This window comes from Calonectris borealis, chromosome 1 (assembly GCF_964195595.1).
Source record: "Calonectris borealis chromosome 1, bCalBor7.hap1.2, whole genome shotgun sequence".
Classification (NCBI taxonomy): domain Eukaryota; kingdom Metazoa; phylum Chordata; class Aves; order Procellariiformes; family Procellariidae; genus Calonectris; species Calonectris borealis.
Window position 1 is genome coordinate 191674678 of NC_134312.1, and position 18206 is coordinate 191692883.

General features: G+C 39.4%; 1 protein-coding gene across 3 annotated transcripts in view; it reads right to left on the reverse strand.

Annotated features, from left to right (window-relative positions):
* COG6 (component of oligomeric golgi complex 6) overlaps positions 1-18206 on the reverse strand; it is a 61888-nt gene that overhangs the window by 11417 nt on the left and 32265 nt on the right. For all 3 annotated transcript variants that reach the window (XM_075139725.1, XM_075139724.1, XM_075139723.1), the window contains exons 12-15: positions 15794-15885; positions 13961-14078; positions 4656-4787; positions 3952-4119 (exon numbers count right to left, since the gene is read on the reverse strand). In XM_075139725.1, coding sequence (XP_074995826.1) covers positions 3952-4119; positions 4656-4787; positions 13961-14078; positions 15794-15885 — 510 coding nt within the window. The remainder of the gene's footprint in view (positions 1-3951; positions 4120-4655; positions 4788-13960; positions 14079-15793; positions 15886-18206) is intronic.

Consider the following 18206-nt stretch of genomic DNA (forward strand, 5'->3'; position numbering starts at 1 on the left):
CCAATCCTAAAGAAAAGCAAAAATTTATAATATATCAAACTCTAGTAAAATGTAAGACTTCCATGTCGGATATTTTAAGATTTCACCTTTTTACTTCCTAAAATTGTTTAGAAAAACACACTTTTCTTTTTAAATCAGGAGGGAAATCTTAATATTTCAACTTGGAGAATTTAACTGTCTTAGAGAGTTCTTTTTTCCTATGAAAAATGTTTCTCTTATTAAATATGCCATTCTAACTCCACTTCAATAACCTACTTACATATAACCTTAAAGATATTTTTTCAGTCTGTTCCCATATTTGTAAAACGTTTGAAGAAAGTAAATGGTATTAAATGCATATCCTTCATTTCTACTGCTTATTTGAAGAATAGATGAATTGCAACTTTTACTGTGAAAAAGAAACTCTGATAATGGAAATTAGAAATGCCCCACACAGTTCGGTGGTGTTGTCTGTTTGTTTGTTTTAGAGCTAAAAGGTGCTAGAAATTCTAATTAGGCGTAGAAAGCGAAAAACGGCTCACAGCCAATCTTTACTGATGCCTTCAAATAAGAAGTTGTGACCTTTTTCCAAGCTCCCTGGCTCCAAAAGCTCTCCTGAGATATACAGATATCTAGCAATAGATGCCCAGAGCCTGGAGAAGGATCACAGGTCAGCAGGAGAGTGCCTGAAGAGCAGCACAAAGGAATTCCAGCCACTCCAGCCAGTAAGACAGCTTTATCGGGGGCCCAACTTAAATGCCTCTATGCAAATGCACGCAGCATGGGGAATAAACAAGAGGAATTAGAGACATGCGCACGCCTGCAGAGCTATGATCTTATCGGCATCACGGAGACGTGGTGGGATGGCTCCTATGACTGGAGTGTTGGAATGGAAGGATACAGGCTCTTTAGGAAGGACAGGCAGAGGAGATGAGGAGGGGGTGTCGCCCTCTATATCAATGACCCGCTGGAGTGCCTGGAGCTCCGCCTGGGCATGGATGAGCAGCCGACCGAAAGCTTATGAGTCAGGATTAAAAGGAGGGCAGGGACAGGTGACATTACGGTGGGGTCTGCTACAGGCCACCCGACCAAGAAGACCGAGTGGAAGAGGCCCTCTACACACAGATAGGAGCAGCCTCACGTTCACAAGCCCTGGTCCTCATGGGAGACTTCAACCCCGATATCTGGAGGGAAAACAAGGCGGGGCATAAGTAATCTAGGAGGTTCCTGGAATGTGTTGATGATAACTTCCTTCTCCAAGATGTAGAGGAGCCAACACGGAGAGGTGCTATGCTGGACCTTGTTCTCACCAACAAGGAAGGGCTGGTGGGGAATGCAAAGCTCAAGGGCAGCCTTGGCTGCAGTGACCATGAAATGGTGGAGTTCAAGATCCTTAGGGCACCGAGGAGGGCGCACAGCAAGCTCACTACCCTGGACTTCAGGAGAGCAGACTTTGGCCTCTTCAGGGATCTGCTTGGTAGAGTGTCATGGAACAAAGCCCTGGAGGGAAGAGGGCCCCAAGAAAGCTGGTTAATATTCAAGGATCACCTCCTCCAAGCTCAGGAGCCATGCATCCCAACAAAGAGGAAGTCAAGCAAAAACACCAGGAGGCCTGCATGGGTGAACAAGGAGCTCCTGGACACACTGAAACACAAAAAGGAAGCCCTACAGAGGGTGGAAGCAAGGACAGGTAGCCTGGGAGGAATACAGAGAAACTGTCCGAGCAGCCAGGGATCAGGTTAGGAAAGCTAAAGCCCTCATAGAATTAAATCTGGCAAGGGACGTCAAGGGCAACAAGAAAAGCTTCCATAGGTACGTCAGGGATAAAAGGAAGACTAAGGAAAATGTGGGCCCTCTCTGGAATGAAACGGGAGACCTGGTTACTCGGGATACGGAGAAGGCTGAGGTACTTAATGACTTTTTTGTGTCAGTCTTCACCGGCAAGTGCTTGAGCCCCACTGCCCAAACCACAGAAGGCAAAGGCCGGCACTGGGAGAATGAAGCACCGCCCACTGTAGGAGAAAATCAGGTTCGAGACCATCTAAGGAACATGAAGGTGCACAAGTCCATGGGACCTGATGAGATGCATCTGTGGGTCCTGAGGGAACTTGCGGATGAAGTTGCTAAGCCACTATCAATCACATTTGAGAAGTTGTGGCAGTCCGGTGATGTTCCCACTGACTGGAAAAGGGGAAACATAACCCCCATTTTTAAAAAGGGAAAAAAGGAAGACCCGGGAAACTACAGGCCAGTCAGTCTCACCTCTGTGCTGGCAAGATCATGGAGCAGATCCCGCTGGAAACTATGTTAAGGCACATGGAAAATAAGGAGGTGATTGGTGACAGCCAACGTAGCTTCACTGAGGGCAAATCGTGCCTGACAAATCTGGTGGCTTTCTACGACGGGGTTACAGCGTGGGTTGATAAGCGAAGAGCAAATGACATCATCTACTTGGACTTGTGCAAAGCGTTTGACACTGTCCCACATGACATCCTCGTCTCTAAATTGGAGAGACATGGATTTGACGGATGGACCACTCAGTGGATAAGGAATGGGCTCGATGGTCGCACTCAAAGAGTTGCGGTCAACAGCTCGATGTCCAAATGGAGATCAGTGACAAGTGGCATTCCTCAGGGGTCGGTACCGGACCGGCGCTGTTTAACATCTTTGTGGGCGACATGGACAGTGGGATCGAGTGCACCCTCAGCAAGTTTGCCGACAACATCAAGCTGTGCAGTGCGGTCGACACGCTGGAGAGAAGGTATGCCATCAAGAGGGACCCTGACAGGCTTGAGAGGTGGGTCTGTGCGAACCTCACGAAGTTCAACAAGGCCAAGTGCAAGGTCCTGCTGGGTCAGGGTAATGCCAAGCACAAATACAGACTGGGTGGAGAATGGATTGCGAGCAGCCCTGAGGAGAAGGACTTGGGGGTGTTGATGAGAAAGAAGCTCAACATGACCCAGCAATGTGCACTTGCAGACCAGAAAGCCAACCATTTCCTGGGCTGCATCAAAAGAAGCATGACCAGCAGGTCAAGGGAGATGATTCTCCCCCTCTACTCTTATGAGACCCCACCCGGAGTACTGCATGCAGCTCTGGGGCCCCGAACATAAGAAGGACACGGACCTGTTGGAGCAAGTCCAGAGGAGGCCCACGGAGATGATCAGAGGGCTGGAGCACCTCTCCTATAAAGACAGACTGAGAAAGTTGGGGTTGTTCAACCTGGAGAAGAGAAGGCTCTGGGGAGACCTTATAGCATCCTTCCAGTACCTGAAGGGGGCCTACAAGAAAGCTGGAGAGGGACTTTCTACAAGGGCATGTAGTGATAGGACAAGGCATAATGGCTTTAAACTGAAAGAGGGTAGATTTAGATTAGATATAAGGAAGAAATTCTTCACTATGAGGGTGATGAGGCACTGGAACATGTTGCCCAGAGAAGTTGTGGATGCCCCATCCCTGGAAGTGTTCAAGGCCAGGTTGGACGGGGCTTTGAGCAACCTGGTCTAATGGAAGGTAGAAAGAAGGACTGAAGTAGCAACATCAGCTATACTATATTCTAGTATAAACTAGATGATGATCTAGTATTAATTATATGATGGAATACAGTCAGCTATTTGACTGTTTGAGTTTTCAACTTCCATTTGCTTCTTCTCACACAGTTTGCAGATAAATATTAGAATGATTAGCATAATTAAAATGTTCACTGATATGGGTTTATCTGCAACTAAACTAAAACAAAACAAATCTTCTAAGCATTGTTTTGTCTGCTTAAAATGAAAGATGCTGTATACCGTAAGCTCTGATACCTGCTATTTGCTTACGGTCTCTGATAAGAAGCCCTCTTATCCCATTTCCCTGATTTAGAATTGACCCAAAACTAACATTATCAAAGATAAATACGTTCACGTCACAACTTACAGTCTGCAAAAATTAATAATAAGTTCATTTTCTTTTGGGGCTGTTAAAGCTTACCTGAAACTGTAGCATTTCTAGACGTTTGTCAGTGAATTCAAAGAGAGCCAAAGTAGTCTTCATCATATAAAGTGAATTTACCATGAAGGTTGCCATATCAGCTGTGCCCAAATTACTAGCAGACATAGTACACATCTGTAACAATGGATCTAGCACACAAGACAGAACCTAAAATAGCAAACATACAGAAAAGAGGGAGGGGAGGGAGGAAATCATGTCACACGAGGTTTCTAAGCTCATTCTGTCTCTATCACGTATTTATTCCCCAAAGCAGAATTAAGAGAAATGAGAGTTTCCAACTGCGAAAGCAGTTTTCTACTGGATTTGTCAGCAGGTGGTCAGCTACCATAGTGATGGGAAAAGTACAGAAACCTTAGAAGAGCAGATTCCAACCTAGCAGGAGGAAGAGTAACCCAGATTAGATAATTGGTAATTGTGCAATCTTAAGGGTGTATTTACTTAATGGAGTAGTAATTGGATAACAGAATTTAGATACGGCGTTAAGAGTAGCACTCCATACCGTACTGTAATTATCCACTTTGTTAGTCACCCTCTTATTCACATTACAAACTTGGGTTTGGTAGAAAGCTCCAGAATGGGACCAGACAAGAAGATTAATGTTTCACGCATCTTTTGTGTACCAAGACTAACTTCCACACACTTTTTTTTCCCCTCCTCTTCAGAGCAGTCAAACATTCTTATACCTGCACAAAGTCAGCTTGACGGGCATCCAGTGGCACAACAGATGAGTCGTGAGATGCCAGAACCTCCCGGAGCAAGTTAAGTGTCTGATTTAGTGCAGAGCTTGGGCCAAGATCAGGAGGTGGGAGTTCAACCTGAAGAACAAGATTATCTGTTTGTGGGGGTTTTCTAAATCTCATTTACAGCAAACACCATCCAATCTGTTAGTATAAATGCAACCAGCTAATAATAAAATTACATGTAGCCATCTAGAGAAGAACTTCAATTTCACACCGGACAAATGTAGCACATTCCAGACAATAATCGCCTGCAACTTTCAGCATAACCATCCCATTCAGTGACAAACAAGCAAAACAATTTCTCCTTTCATTCAGACTATGCCTATTTTATAATCTAGAGAAACCCAAACACTACCGTTTTTGGTAGTAAAAAAAATACATTTGCTAGATTAGGTGCCAAAGAATAGCCAGATTGTTGGCACCACTGAGTTCACTTTGAGCAGGACCTCCTGTAAACACTCCAGAATCTAGTGCAGGCAGAGCTCAGGGCCATACTGCAGCAGCTGAATGAAGTTATCTTCTTGACAAGGCTGCACAGCCCCTATCATGCCGCGTATGAGAGCTGCAGTCACAGATACAACAGTCTTAAACCCTTGCAAGTTTGTACACAAATGAACTGTGCACAAGCTAACTCAAGTACACGTACATAAACTGCAACGATACGGCAAGAACTGGAATGCAGGTCTACCTCAAAGATGAGAAGTAAAAATCGCAGATGTTTAAAACACAGAAAGAAGAAAAGTTTGTAAACCACACTTTCTGAGTCAATTTATGAAAAGTTGGAACAACTGAAATGGACTAAAATTCTGTGCTATTTTTAACACAGGCTCACACACTTTAGCCCTTCTTTGTAACAGGCAAATACCCATTAAAAGCTTCATAAAATGCTTATATAATATAAAACCTACCATCTTTTTCCCAACCCACATTCCTCAGGCTCTACTCCAAATGTAGTTGCATCTTCTTGTCCTCAATGCTGTCTCAAACCGGTTTCCCGCTGCCTCCAGACCCTCACTACAACCCAGGCTCCTGGCCTCGTTTCCTTCTGCCAACAATCCTCTTCCCACCTTCCTGCCTCCTCCCTAACCAAGGGCAAAACCAGATGTGGCTGGATCACGTGGGAGTAAGGAGACCCCCAGCAATACAGAATATGCTAACGCGTCAGGGCATAGTATCTTTCCGGAAGGATGCAGGGAGAACTAAGTTTGGCCGGGACTGGGACTGGCTTGTGCGTCTCACTGAAGGTGTTTGGGCGCAGCAGAGCGAGGCAGCGTGCACTTCTGCAACGCTCTTAAGACTCCAGCTCAACAAGAAAAGAAGGCAGCTTTGGATGGACCCCCAAGCCACAGGCAACATGTTCCGTATCTTCCCAAATGAGAACTACTGATTAATAGCATAATAACATAGATGTCTGAGTCTTCAAGGAAGAAAAAAAATATCAAAGGGGAAGAGGCTGATGGCCAAAGAAACCAAGGAGAGCATAACAGGCATTTTCAGAGTGGAGCATTACAGAGCCTTCTGGAAATGAATCTGTACCTAATGAACACACCACCACAGAAAGAAGAAACAACTCTCTCTCTTTGGAGCCAGGCTTAGCTTTCACACTTTGTGTGTTTCGAAACATCTGAGATACCATACACGTCCCCACACTGTTACCGAGACAGATTAAACAAAAACTTTTTTGCATCCTTCTGAATACACAGTGTTCCTCTATTCTCACTTTCCAAGAGACAGTATACTGAATTCGAGGAACTAATGGAAAACTAAATCTAATAGGTTCAGAGAACAGTTGTTGTTCAGCTTTGAAAGCATAAAATAAATATTCTAGCAACAAGGTAACAGTAATTCAGAAAGAGGCACTTATTCAGTGCTGATTAGTAGTAAAGTTTACTGAAATTTACAGCACTGAGTGACTTTCTTCTTGTTTATTCTTGTTATTATTAGGGGTATTGATTGTGCCCTGAACACACTGTTCTCAGTCCTGAACTGGACCGTGTTCAGGGATATTTTGGCATTAATTTGAGACTACAGTTTGATGGAGTTTTCACTTCTAACACACACATAGATCATGGCAATGATAATTTCAGGCTTCTTTGCACAGAATTTTTGTCTCCTGAAGTGGCTGATGGTCAGAAGCTTCTAAATTAGCTTCATCTTTCATTTAATCTGTTCTTTTAAAGTCCACTGTCTTCTAGATGGGAGCACGGAACAACATTATGGAAGAAGAAAATACGGCAAGGAAAAAGGTTTAGATTGTTAGGTTCTATTGGGGTTAGCTTGAAATTCCTGACTACTGCAATAGAGGCAGAATTATCAGTAAGTGGAAGGAAAATTAAAGGAGTGCTATATTAATTTTGAAAATTCTAACTTTTTGCACATGAATATAGATTGGGGTTTTTTTCAGAATTAAAAAGGAAAATTTAAAAACAGACATGTAATTTATAGAGGAACCTACTGACTTCAATTTATGAGCGCTAAATCGCTATTCTAATAAAAAAAAATTATGCCCTGAATGTTTTACGTGCACTAAAAGATTATTATAATTGATCCTGTTTCCTGAAAAATAGATTTGAAATGCATCCTGAATTCTACTTTTGAAGCACCTGCTTCAGATGCAACCCAGACAGAAGCTAACTAAAAAATTATCAGAGAAGTTCTGTAGCAGCTAGTTCAACCGCATTAAAACATACTCTAACACAGTATTAAGTGTCTAATCAGTTATAACCAGCAGTTCAGTCATGCAGAAACAGGGCCAACCAGCTGTTCAGCCTTTCAAAGAAAACAAGAAGAAATTCCCAATTTTTAAAATCCAATATACAAAACTGAAACGAATTCTCCTAAAATTACAATGGACACTAAAAGTTGTACATAAGGTTTAGTATAAAAGGTTGTATCTTCATTTAACGTTCTGCATATCAGTCAGTGGGGAATAGTTAGTAAGCCAGTAACCTTCCTCCAAATATACTTTTGAGCTACAGAGATCACCAAAGTAGAATGCCTAATGGCATGTTTTTCTTTTCAGCTATCAAAATGGTCTTGAAAGAAAAGACAGAAAAATTCCTGCTAGCTTTGCTTTGTTCACAGGGATCCATTCAAAACCACAACAGCATTCAGACCACATCATCAACCAGTCTCATTTAATCTGCCCCATATCTGGTTTCCCAGAAACCTAATAGGTTTCATTCTGACAGGAATAAAATTATGAGGGAGAAGTTTACAGTTATTCCCATGCAATGTTTTAATACCTCTCCCACTAACAAACTTAACAGATAATGAGATCACAGCATTTAATTTGTATACATATACTCTAAAAAGAACAACATTAAGGAATAACAATCCCAAAACTTGATTTGGGGTACTCTACTAATAGTCTTCTAACAGCTCAGACAGCAGATGACAGGTTAGTTTGGCATAATCTCTCTTTAGTACCCTTACGATAACTCCCATTCCACTGAATTCAATGTTTGCAACTATTCTTTCCTTCAATAATTGTTCTGGAGTACTACTGAAGCCAGAGTAAGGACAGATGTGCTTGAAAATTCCCACTCTCCTAACATATTAGCTAGTCCTATAAAACATGCTGGCATAGGTCAGTCTGACAGGCTTGTTAAAATGCCTCACCAGTGGACTCACGATTTTAAATGATAATTCTCTCAATACGAGAGAACTGAAAGAGCAGTCCATCCACTCCAGTGCATTAGGCACTTTAAACTTTACTTCCAGTTTCATTGGAACAGTTTCTGTTGTTCTGATAATTATTTTCATTTAGTATTTTCTCCTGGATTTATCATCATCTGTAAAATGGTAATCTGTACCAGGCTGTTCTTAGATCCAGACAGCGATTAACACGAGCAGAATCCCAAATCCCTAAACATTTGATTTATTAGCACAGGGTCAAAGTAAACATATAAAAGGATACATAAGGATTGAACCAACAATTCTGATCTGTTTTAGTAGCATGCCTGGTAGACCCATGGCTGGGTCCAAGAAAGCTAAAAAGAAACAAATACGAACATAATTTTTGAGCACAGGGACACTAACATTGGCCAAAAAACATTCTGGTTGAACCAGCAACGAGAACCAACCGTTACCAGAGCTAGAAAGCGCTGGCAAGACTGCCCAACACTGTCTCTGAAGGATAAGAGCCAACAATGCAAACAAGTGACAGCATTTGCAGTAAAAGGTGATGCACTGAACCTTCAGTGATACAGGAAAAGGGTGGTGATGCACAGCTTCTACACGATGCCAGCGTTGAGCTCTATGATGACCTGAGAATCTCAAAGGCATTTTAAACCCTGAAAACAAAGTGGCTTTGCAATGACTCTGTTACCAAGCTTCACGACAGGTTTCAAGGAGTATCAGAGCCAACGAGACTCCATTGTGTATTGCCTTTCTTTGGTAACAACGGACTTACTTTCAGGCAGTATGCTGAATATTTCTGTTACATAGATTTCAGATAGTAAAGAGCTACCTGAGAAGTCTGAATGAGAACACCACAAAAAGGGTTTCTCAGACTGAAGAGTCTGAAGCTGTGAGAACTGCTGACTACCTTATTTTCAGATTACAACCAGGATGCTTGAGATTTTCTGATATAATAAAAAAAACGTTCATAGGAAAGTGCTTCTGAGCAAGCTAGTACTTCAGTACTCTGAAGTAACCAGGGATTTCCCTGTATCATTTACACTGATGGCTTGACAACCAAGAAGGAGAATCCTGATCTAAGACTGCTTTTAAGTTTCCATACAGCTCTGTGCTTGTGACACTCCTTATGTAATACGTGACTCTTCTCAAAAATAGATGTGAAGAGGAAGCCATTTTCTTGTCCAAAAGAACAGCCTGAAGTCTCAGTTTCCCATTGTAGTTCAGAAATCAAATCCCAGGCAGTTTGAAGGCAATGATCAAGTCCGCATAATCAATAACCTAGGGAATTAAATTGCCTGTGGTGATGAGGACATCAGAGACAAATTACCATCCTGTCATTCCTACACATCCAAAGGAAGGGATCTTGAGGAGTTAGCATATGAAAACCTGCTTTGTTTAAAAAAAGTTCCCCACTAGCTATATTTACAAGAAAGATTTGCTTAAATACTATTCTGGTCTATCAACTACTAATTAGACCGTAGATATTAAAAAAGCATACAACAGCAAGACACAGTAACACAGCAGTGTTTCTAGACAGTTCTCCCCACACTACAGCACAAGAGAATTTGCACAGGGTGAAGGAGGCTCCTGTCAAGTTACAAATTCACTGGTAATTATGACTAAGTCTTCTGGAATTTTGTAGCTACAAACAGCAATTAAGAAAACACTTAAATTCTCTTTAAATTAAATAAAAATTGTAAGACTGATTCAGAATTTCTTGCTTATGATTTTCAGATTATCAGCAACAACTGATTATACTGAGGGAACACTATCATTAAAATGATGTAACTCACACAGGCTTCACCACTTTCTAATGATCTAAACAAAAGAGGCGCTTAAGTTTACGGAAATAAAAGTATTTTTTATTTAAGAACACCCTATTTGTATTTTAATCTATTTCCAAAGTTATTTAAATTGCCTTAAGAATCATACTTTAATCAAAGAAATGCGCAGCTGATATTCTTTGAAACAGGCCTATCAATGCCTTAAGATGCAAAATATAAGCAGAAATAAGGAACCATGATTTCCAGACTGTCCAAGTGAAAAGTAATTTACTAATTTTACAAGTGAGTATTCTCTTTGTGCTTAACAGCAACAAAGCCTTCGCAATCGCATATGTAAGCACAAAGGGTCTGTTTTGCAGTGCTTTAATCTTCTCTGAAAATAAAAAACGTTCTGGAAGCAGTTGCAGTGCATACATAGTTAGCAAAAAGCTGGTAAAAAGGTTGGGACGTGAAGAGAATCCTGCTAATACATATACACAATTTTGGTCTAAACACACATTAATAAAAAGGATGATAAAAAGCAACCTTGAGATTCCTCAAAATGTAAAAGTGTTGTGACATTCACTACTAAATTAATGGAGACATATGAAAAGGCATAAAAACTGGTTATCCGTATATTAACACACAATAAACTAAGTAAGAGGAGAATTAAATTTATGATAAATTAGGATCTTTATCTCATGCAAACTAATATTTCTCTGAGTGTAATTCAGCCTATTAATTTTGTATTTTTTGTGAAGTAAAACTAATTTCAGTCATGAGGAGATAAGACATCATTCTATCAATTCAGTAGTCCACTCATAAAGGGAAATAATATAAGGTGCTTCAAAGGACTGTCTAAAACTCTCAGTTACAAGAATGGCACATCAGTACAGTAAGACTCCTTCTCACCCATAGAGTTACCTCGTTGTTAACTCCTGAAGCACAGAGATTAATAAATAATTTTGGATGCCTTTGGTACTCATATATCTGATCCTCTTCTAAGTCTCTTTAAGCTTTTGACCTCAACTATATCCTGAGGAAAGATCTTCAAAGGGCATATATGCAATGTAAAATTCTCAATGTTTCAGATTTAATGTATAAAATGTATTTATGAGAAAGAGCAATACTATGATCTTTTTACATTACATGGTATGCTCGGTATGCCATTCATTATTTGTAATAAAGTGCCATTGAAGGTGGCAGTGCAATCACCGCCTTCATTTAACATCAGTAAAACTACATCGGACTCCTGTATAAAACAAGTTAGAGAGAGTTACATCCAGGCTGGAGGCTGAGGGAAGGGGAACTAAGAGGCCAAAGAGGATTACACAACCTTCCCATAGTTGCGATACAAAGAACACACACTATGAACTGGGGGATCACAATTCCTTTATCACTCTGTCTTCTCCTTCTGAATTCTACTCGTCTCCAAACTGAAAACAGCATATCACCCAAAACAAAAGTACAAAGATTTTGAGTTACGTGAGTAGAAAAATTATGCTGTATCCTGTTTGAGTACAGATGTAAGACCCAGCAGGATAAATAAAATAGAGCTAAATACAACAGAAATGAATACAAAGGTGTCTTACAGTTTCAAGCCAAGAAAATTTCTTTCCTTAAGCACTATTTCGTTTGCACATTATTTGTAAGTAAAGAGCAGTCCTATATTTTTGCTAAGGTCCATCACTGATTTCTCTTCATAAAAGGAACAAGTACGCAGATATTTTCTTTTAGCTTATGTGTTAGGAAATAAAACGTTCTGAGGAATTCATATACAGCTAGCATATGCTCATAGCAAGCTTTTTTTTTTTTTTTTTTGGTAAATTCATACCATCCCTGTCCATTGTACATTTTATGAACTCAAGCTTTAACTGACCCTTGAAGAAGCATTAGTAGCAGGGGAACTACTATTCTGATGACACTGCATTCAAATGAAAATACCCATGACAACAAACAATGTACTAAATGGACTTTAGTAGTATGGACTGTGGGTGGTAGCAACTAAGGAATCACCTCATGAACGAATGAAACCACTGAAAGGAGTCACTGGGATATACGGAAAAGAAGATGAGAAGGAACAACTGTTCTTTTGAGAAAGTAATTCCTCAGCCCTTGCAGAAAGACAGGAAATTGGAACCAGACACAAACTGTGCATAATGAGAAAACTACTTTGAGACCACAGAACAACACTGACCAAACTCAGAAAATCCCACTGAATGGTCAGTGAACTACAAGGCTTTGCAAAAAGAATAGCTTCTTTAAATCTAAATGTTTTTTGCATTTTTCTTGTAGGTTAAGTACAAATAATTTAGAAATACAGCTACAAAACTTCACTGTTTGTTTTCCACTTTCAAACTTTTTTTTTTTAGTAGGAAAATACAGTAATGTGAGGACTTTTCTGAACTTTAGGGTTGTGCAATAACTAGGAATAAAGCAAAGCATCACTTCTTGGTTTTAGGGCCTAGTCAACTCATCACATCTCAGTCAGGGATGCTGGATGAAGATCAGATCTCTAGGAAATCATAGAATAGAATCATAGAATCATTAAGGTTGGAAAAGACCTCTAAGATCATTGAGTCCAACCATCAACCCAACACCACCATGCCCACTACACCATGTCCCTAAGCGCCTCATCTACACGTCTTTTAAATACTTCCAGGGATGGTGACTCAACCACTTCCCTGGGCAGCCTGTTCCAAGGCCTGACCACTCTTTCAGTGAAGAGCTTTCTCCTAATGTCCAATCTAAACCTCCGTTGGCGCAACTTGAGGCCATTTCCTCTTGTCCTATCGCTAGTTACTTGGCAGAAGAGACCAACACCCACCTCACTACAACCTCCTTCCAGGTAGTTGTAGAGCGCGATGAGGTCTCCCCTCAGCCTCCTCTTCTCCAGGCTAAACAACCCCAGTTCCCTCAGCTGCTCCTCATAAGACTTGTGCTCCAGGCCCTTCACCAGCTTCGTTGCCCTCCTCTGGACACGCTCCAGCACCTCAATGTCCTTCTTGTAGTGAGGGGCCCAAAACTGAACACAGTATTCGAGGTGCGGCCTCACCAGTGCCGAGTACAGGGGCACGATCACCTCCCTAGTCCTGGAGAGTGATGTGTAGCCTAACAATTTTCTTCGACTTCACTTAGATTTTAGAAAGGTAAGATTTAATGGGTGGATCCACCAACAGCAACGTGATACAAATACAGCAGGCAGAATTCAGCAAGAACTGTGTTAGAGACACAATTCAAAGCTATCAAAGGAGAGGAAAAGATACCAGGAAAAGTGATTCTGGCCTAGGTACAGTTGTTTGGTATAACAAATGCATATTCTGCTTTTAACGGCAGCAATGTTCATGTGGTAAAACTATTTTTATAAAAGACAAAAAAGCCCAAGTTTTGTTTTCTTAGCTTACCATCTTGGAATATACTTCATAACTTCAAGAAAGGAATTATGCACAGGAGTAATTAACTACTGATCTGATGATGATGCATTAATACAAACTATCTAGCTCAATCAGCTGACTTTGCTATATTGCACTTGGGGAAATTTCCTAATTTTTTTGCTTGTCATAGATTTTAAAAATATGTAAACTGCTCTGTTGCTCTGTAAACAAATGCTGCGACCAACAGTATTTTAGCTGTATTTTCACAAAACCAAAACTATTAGAAGAATTAAAATATAGACAGGAAGTTTTTAATGTAGTTCCATAGTCAGAATATAGAAACTACAAAACTTCAATTTTAGGAAAAGCTGAAGTATAAAACAGCTATTCATCTAATAATCTTACTATGCAAAAGGGAAATGAAAGTGTGTGTTTTGTAACATGAAAGCTATACGCTTTTGAAACAAACCTTGTCCATTAGTTTACTTGCATGAAGACTCAGGCTATTAAAGAATATCTTCTTGCTCAACAAATGCATTTCTTCAACTGTTGTCAACAGTGTGGCTGCACTGTTTCCTACAATACCACTGAAAACAAAAGTAAGATTAATTAAATAATCTGAAGGGGGGGAACGTGACAGGGTCAGATAATTTAGACAGCATTTCTAATACAATCTTTTCAACGTTGAAAATTTACAACAAATAATTGCAAGGAACAGTTATCCATATAAGCTGAGAGATTCACTCATGACTGTGAGAACAAGCATTATCAACTACGTCATTAAGCAGATATTAAGTTTAGGCTGTCTAAAGCTTTGCACAAACTTTTTAGTATAATTCTAAAATTTACTGGATTTTTGTTTTGTTATTCTATAAATTTACTTCTGTTACAGAAAACAGATTACATAAACAAAAAGGGTTGATAACTTTATTCTGCCAAACTGTCCTTTAGGGATAGCATCGTCTCTCTTGTTTCTTCATTGCGATGTTAGGCATCTCCAAAAAGACAAGAATTCATGCCTTGCTATTCCAAGTGTCAAGTTATTATACTTAACATGAATACCGCATAAACTTTAAATGACACTACATGACTATGCACTTCTCATGGATATACCTTCGGTCTAAAGTAAAAGCACTTCTAAACTACAAAAATGGCAGTAAAAATTCATTGCATCTTAATAGGACTAATTTAAACTTGTCGCTTGATTTTCAGATTATAATCTTGTTGCATTTAATAGTTTCTCAAATTGGATTCTCCCTTTATTAGTCAGTTGCACTTCCTCTATACAGAGGAAATTATTCAGCTGACAGAAGGTACTTCAGTGGTCTTTAAACAACGTATCATTAGCAAGACAGAAAGCAACAGGTAAGACTGCCTAAGACCTTCCATTTTAACATCACATTTTCAATTGCACAAACTTTGGAGACAGAAAAATGACAGCAAAAATCTTTCAGCTGTTTTTGACAGTGAGATTAGGAATAAAATATGTTTTGTCCCATATTATAAAAGAAAAAAAAAAAAAGGTCTATGTGTGTTCTACCATAGACCTGTAGTGCCATCACAACTGAGGATTTTAAATACAGTGGGAGATGCCCAAGAACCACTTATCCCAGTCTGCCCAATACCTAAATGTCTTCAGACAGAAAAGAAGCTCAAATATTAATATTAGTGATTCTAATTCTCAGCAGCTCAGACCAAGGCTGCGGAGGAAAATTTTCCTGCTATTGCTGTTTCTAACCAACAGGAAGTACTCCAAATGCCACAATGTATAAAACCAGAGATTCTGGCTTTTCTCTGGTTTCTGTGCTCCTGGTGGCATCTGGCAGGTGGAAAGAAGATTGGTGCACCTTCAACAGCAAGACACAGAATGATGCAAGTAACTTCCCAATAGAACAATGCAAGTGCATAATGAGAAAAAATGGTATCAAAACATAGTTGTTTAAGGAAGAAAAGAAAAATTGAAGTTGTAGAGATAATTTAATTCCAGCATTTTCTCAAAGGGGACTTGACTTTGTCATCTTAAATAATCTGTAATTTTTTTTGTATACTACTTGTATCTACACAGAACAATAAAGAAACAGTTTCTATGGCAAATTGATGCTATATTCCAAAGCAGATTCCATATGACTTGAGGAACGACAACAGATAAACGGCATCTCCTTGACATCATGCACATTTCTCCTTGATTCCATAGTACAGAGCAAAAACTAAGCCACAAAAATACTCTTCTTGCTATATTAATCTCTACATACATAATAAAAAAAAAAAAGACATCTTTAACATACTTTGTAATTTTTCATACCTGATTGTATGGTGATAGAACTTGAGAAGATTAGAAATCTTGTACAGTAAAACTGCTCCTGGCTCAGCAACAATCACCTGCTCAATTCTAACCTGCAGAATAAAGAAATACAAGCATCCGTTAGGTCATACATTCCAAAAGCCAACATATGCAATATATGTCCGATTTTTGAAAAATAAATTTAACCAGAAATAAATTTAACAAGAGAATGTCCAGTTAACTATAACATTCTGCTTGAACCAAAGTGCTTCTTGGCTGCCAAGCCTCTGGGTAGAAAACAAGCAGGTGTATGTATTCTTTAAAAACAAACAAACAAACAAACAAACAAACACACATACACCGTTTTCCTATAGATTTTTGTTGCAACTTGTTATTAAAAATTTCAAAATAATGAGATCACTTGATGGATTAATACCAGTACATACTGGAACTCTCCCCAGCACTGAATAGCAAGAACAGCTGCAAAGCTGCAAAATCCCTAAACTACAACAGTTGATCATTAGCATCATGCAGGAATTCATAACATCTAAAATACTAGGTATTTCACCCAAAAGACAAAATTTCACCTGGATTAATCTCTCCTTCACTTAAAGGAGAGATTATATACTAGCTATCGGTATGTAATTTAGATACATTTATAACTAACCACCAGTTATGTTGACTGTTTATCTCAATCAGGAGATAACTGCCTACACAGACCAAACAGTGCTGACTTTCTTTACACTTGGACAGTTGATGTCTTGTCTCCATGGTACACAGAGTTTCAATCCACTCATAAAAGGCTGCCCCAGGGTCAATCTTTGGGCACTCATGAAGCAGTGATAGACAGTGACTTATCACTGCACTGTTCTGCCACGTGCCTGTGTGTGAAAGGGCTACACACAAATCACGAGCCACCACCCGCTCTCCCAAGTTATTTGTCTGCTGCTCAATGGAGCATGATGTGCAGCAGTGCCTTCTTGTCAGTGCCAGCTGCAACGAGAATTAACTAAGATTATGCTTCCTCAATCCTCTCCCTTTGCATCTAAGTCAGAGACCAAAACCAAAGAATAACTGTTAACTCTTATTCGCAAAGCTCAATGCACAACGTTAATTTCAACACTCCGGTGAACTTTGCTCTTCAATGCATATGTATATACAGAGATATAGATACAAATAGCTGTCTCCAATGTTGCATAAAAAAGGTAATTTGGGCATGGATACTGAGTATAGTCTAGGTGTACAGCAAAAGAGAATAAGAAAGGCAGGGGAAAAAGAGGAAAATCAAAATATTGACAAAAAATATAAAAACCAGCAATAACTAAAAATAAAGAAAAAAAATAAGAAATAGAAAAAGACAGAATAGGCAGAAGGAGAGGAAAAAAAAAATCCAAAAAGATTTTAGGGTTAGGAAACAAAAATGAGAATTAAAAAAACAAAACAGGAAAAGAAGCATTGTTGCTTCCCATACAGAAGTCTTCACTGCACAAGAGAACCAAAATTTGCAAGTGACAAAACCAAACCTGCTCAGGGAAGTCCTGGACTTATAGGTCTTAAGTGTTTCCTAATCCTATGTGTCCTGTATTCAGTTGACCATAAAAGACTACCTGAAGTCTACATAAGGCATCAAAACCATTTTGTTAATTTTGACCTCATCTTAAGTGCTATGGAAAAGATGAGGACCTTAATTTAAATGTTTTTTAGGGTCCTCCTACTTCCATCTGAAACAACAGGCCTTTGGTAAGATCTACCACTAGTGAGTACTCAAGATTCACTTGGATGCCTAAAACTCAAACCAACTATCAGTAAGAAATGTGGACAATTTATACTGATATAAGCATAATCCTTCCTCAAAAGTAAGGAAACCCTATCATATTGTACATTCACATGGAAAGGCATAAACCAGTAAGAAAATTCTACATAATTCTGTAAGTATTTAAAAGCGCTTGTGGAAATTCTAAGACTAGGCTTTTATCAGGCTATTTTATACTTCAGCATCAGCTCAAATCAAAGTGTCAGGTTTGCAAACATCAGGAGAAACCCACTAGAAAAGCAGTATACTGTGGTGCCATAGGACTACAACAGAGTGTTTTCCCTGAACTTAATGCAGTTATTTTTCTTACTGAGGACAATCTTCAGAAACAACAATGTATTGTAGAAAAGACTGCTCCAAACTGAGTCTATTTTTGTTGTTCCTCTCAACATGAAAGCTTGCAATTATCTAACTGCATTGTATGAAGGCTTTTCTGCTTGGGGGTTTTTTGGTTTTTTCCCCTGCTTTTTTTCGCTATGGAACATTTCTCCAGGGGAAACAATAAGAACTGCATATTTTACATTGGGAAGTCTAGACTGGCAGTGAATTAACATAAGTTGCATTCTATTAAAATACAGACTACAATGGGAAGTCTTTAATTGTTCTTTTAGGTTTTATTCA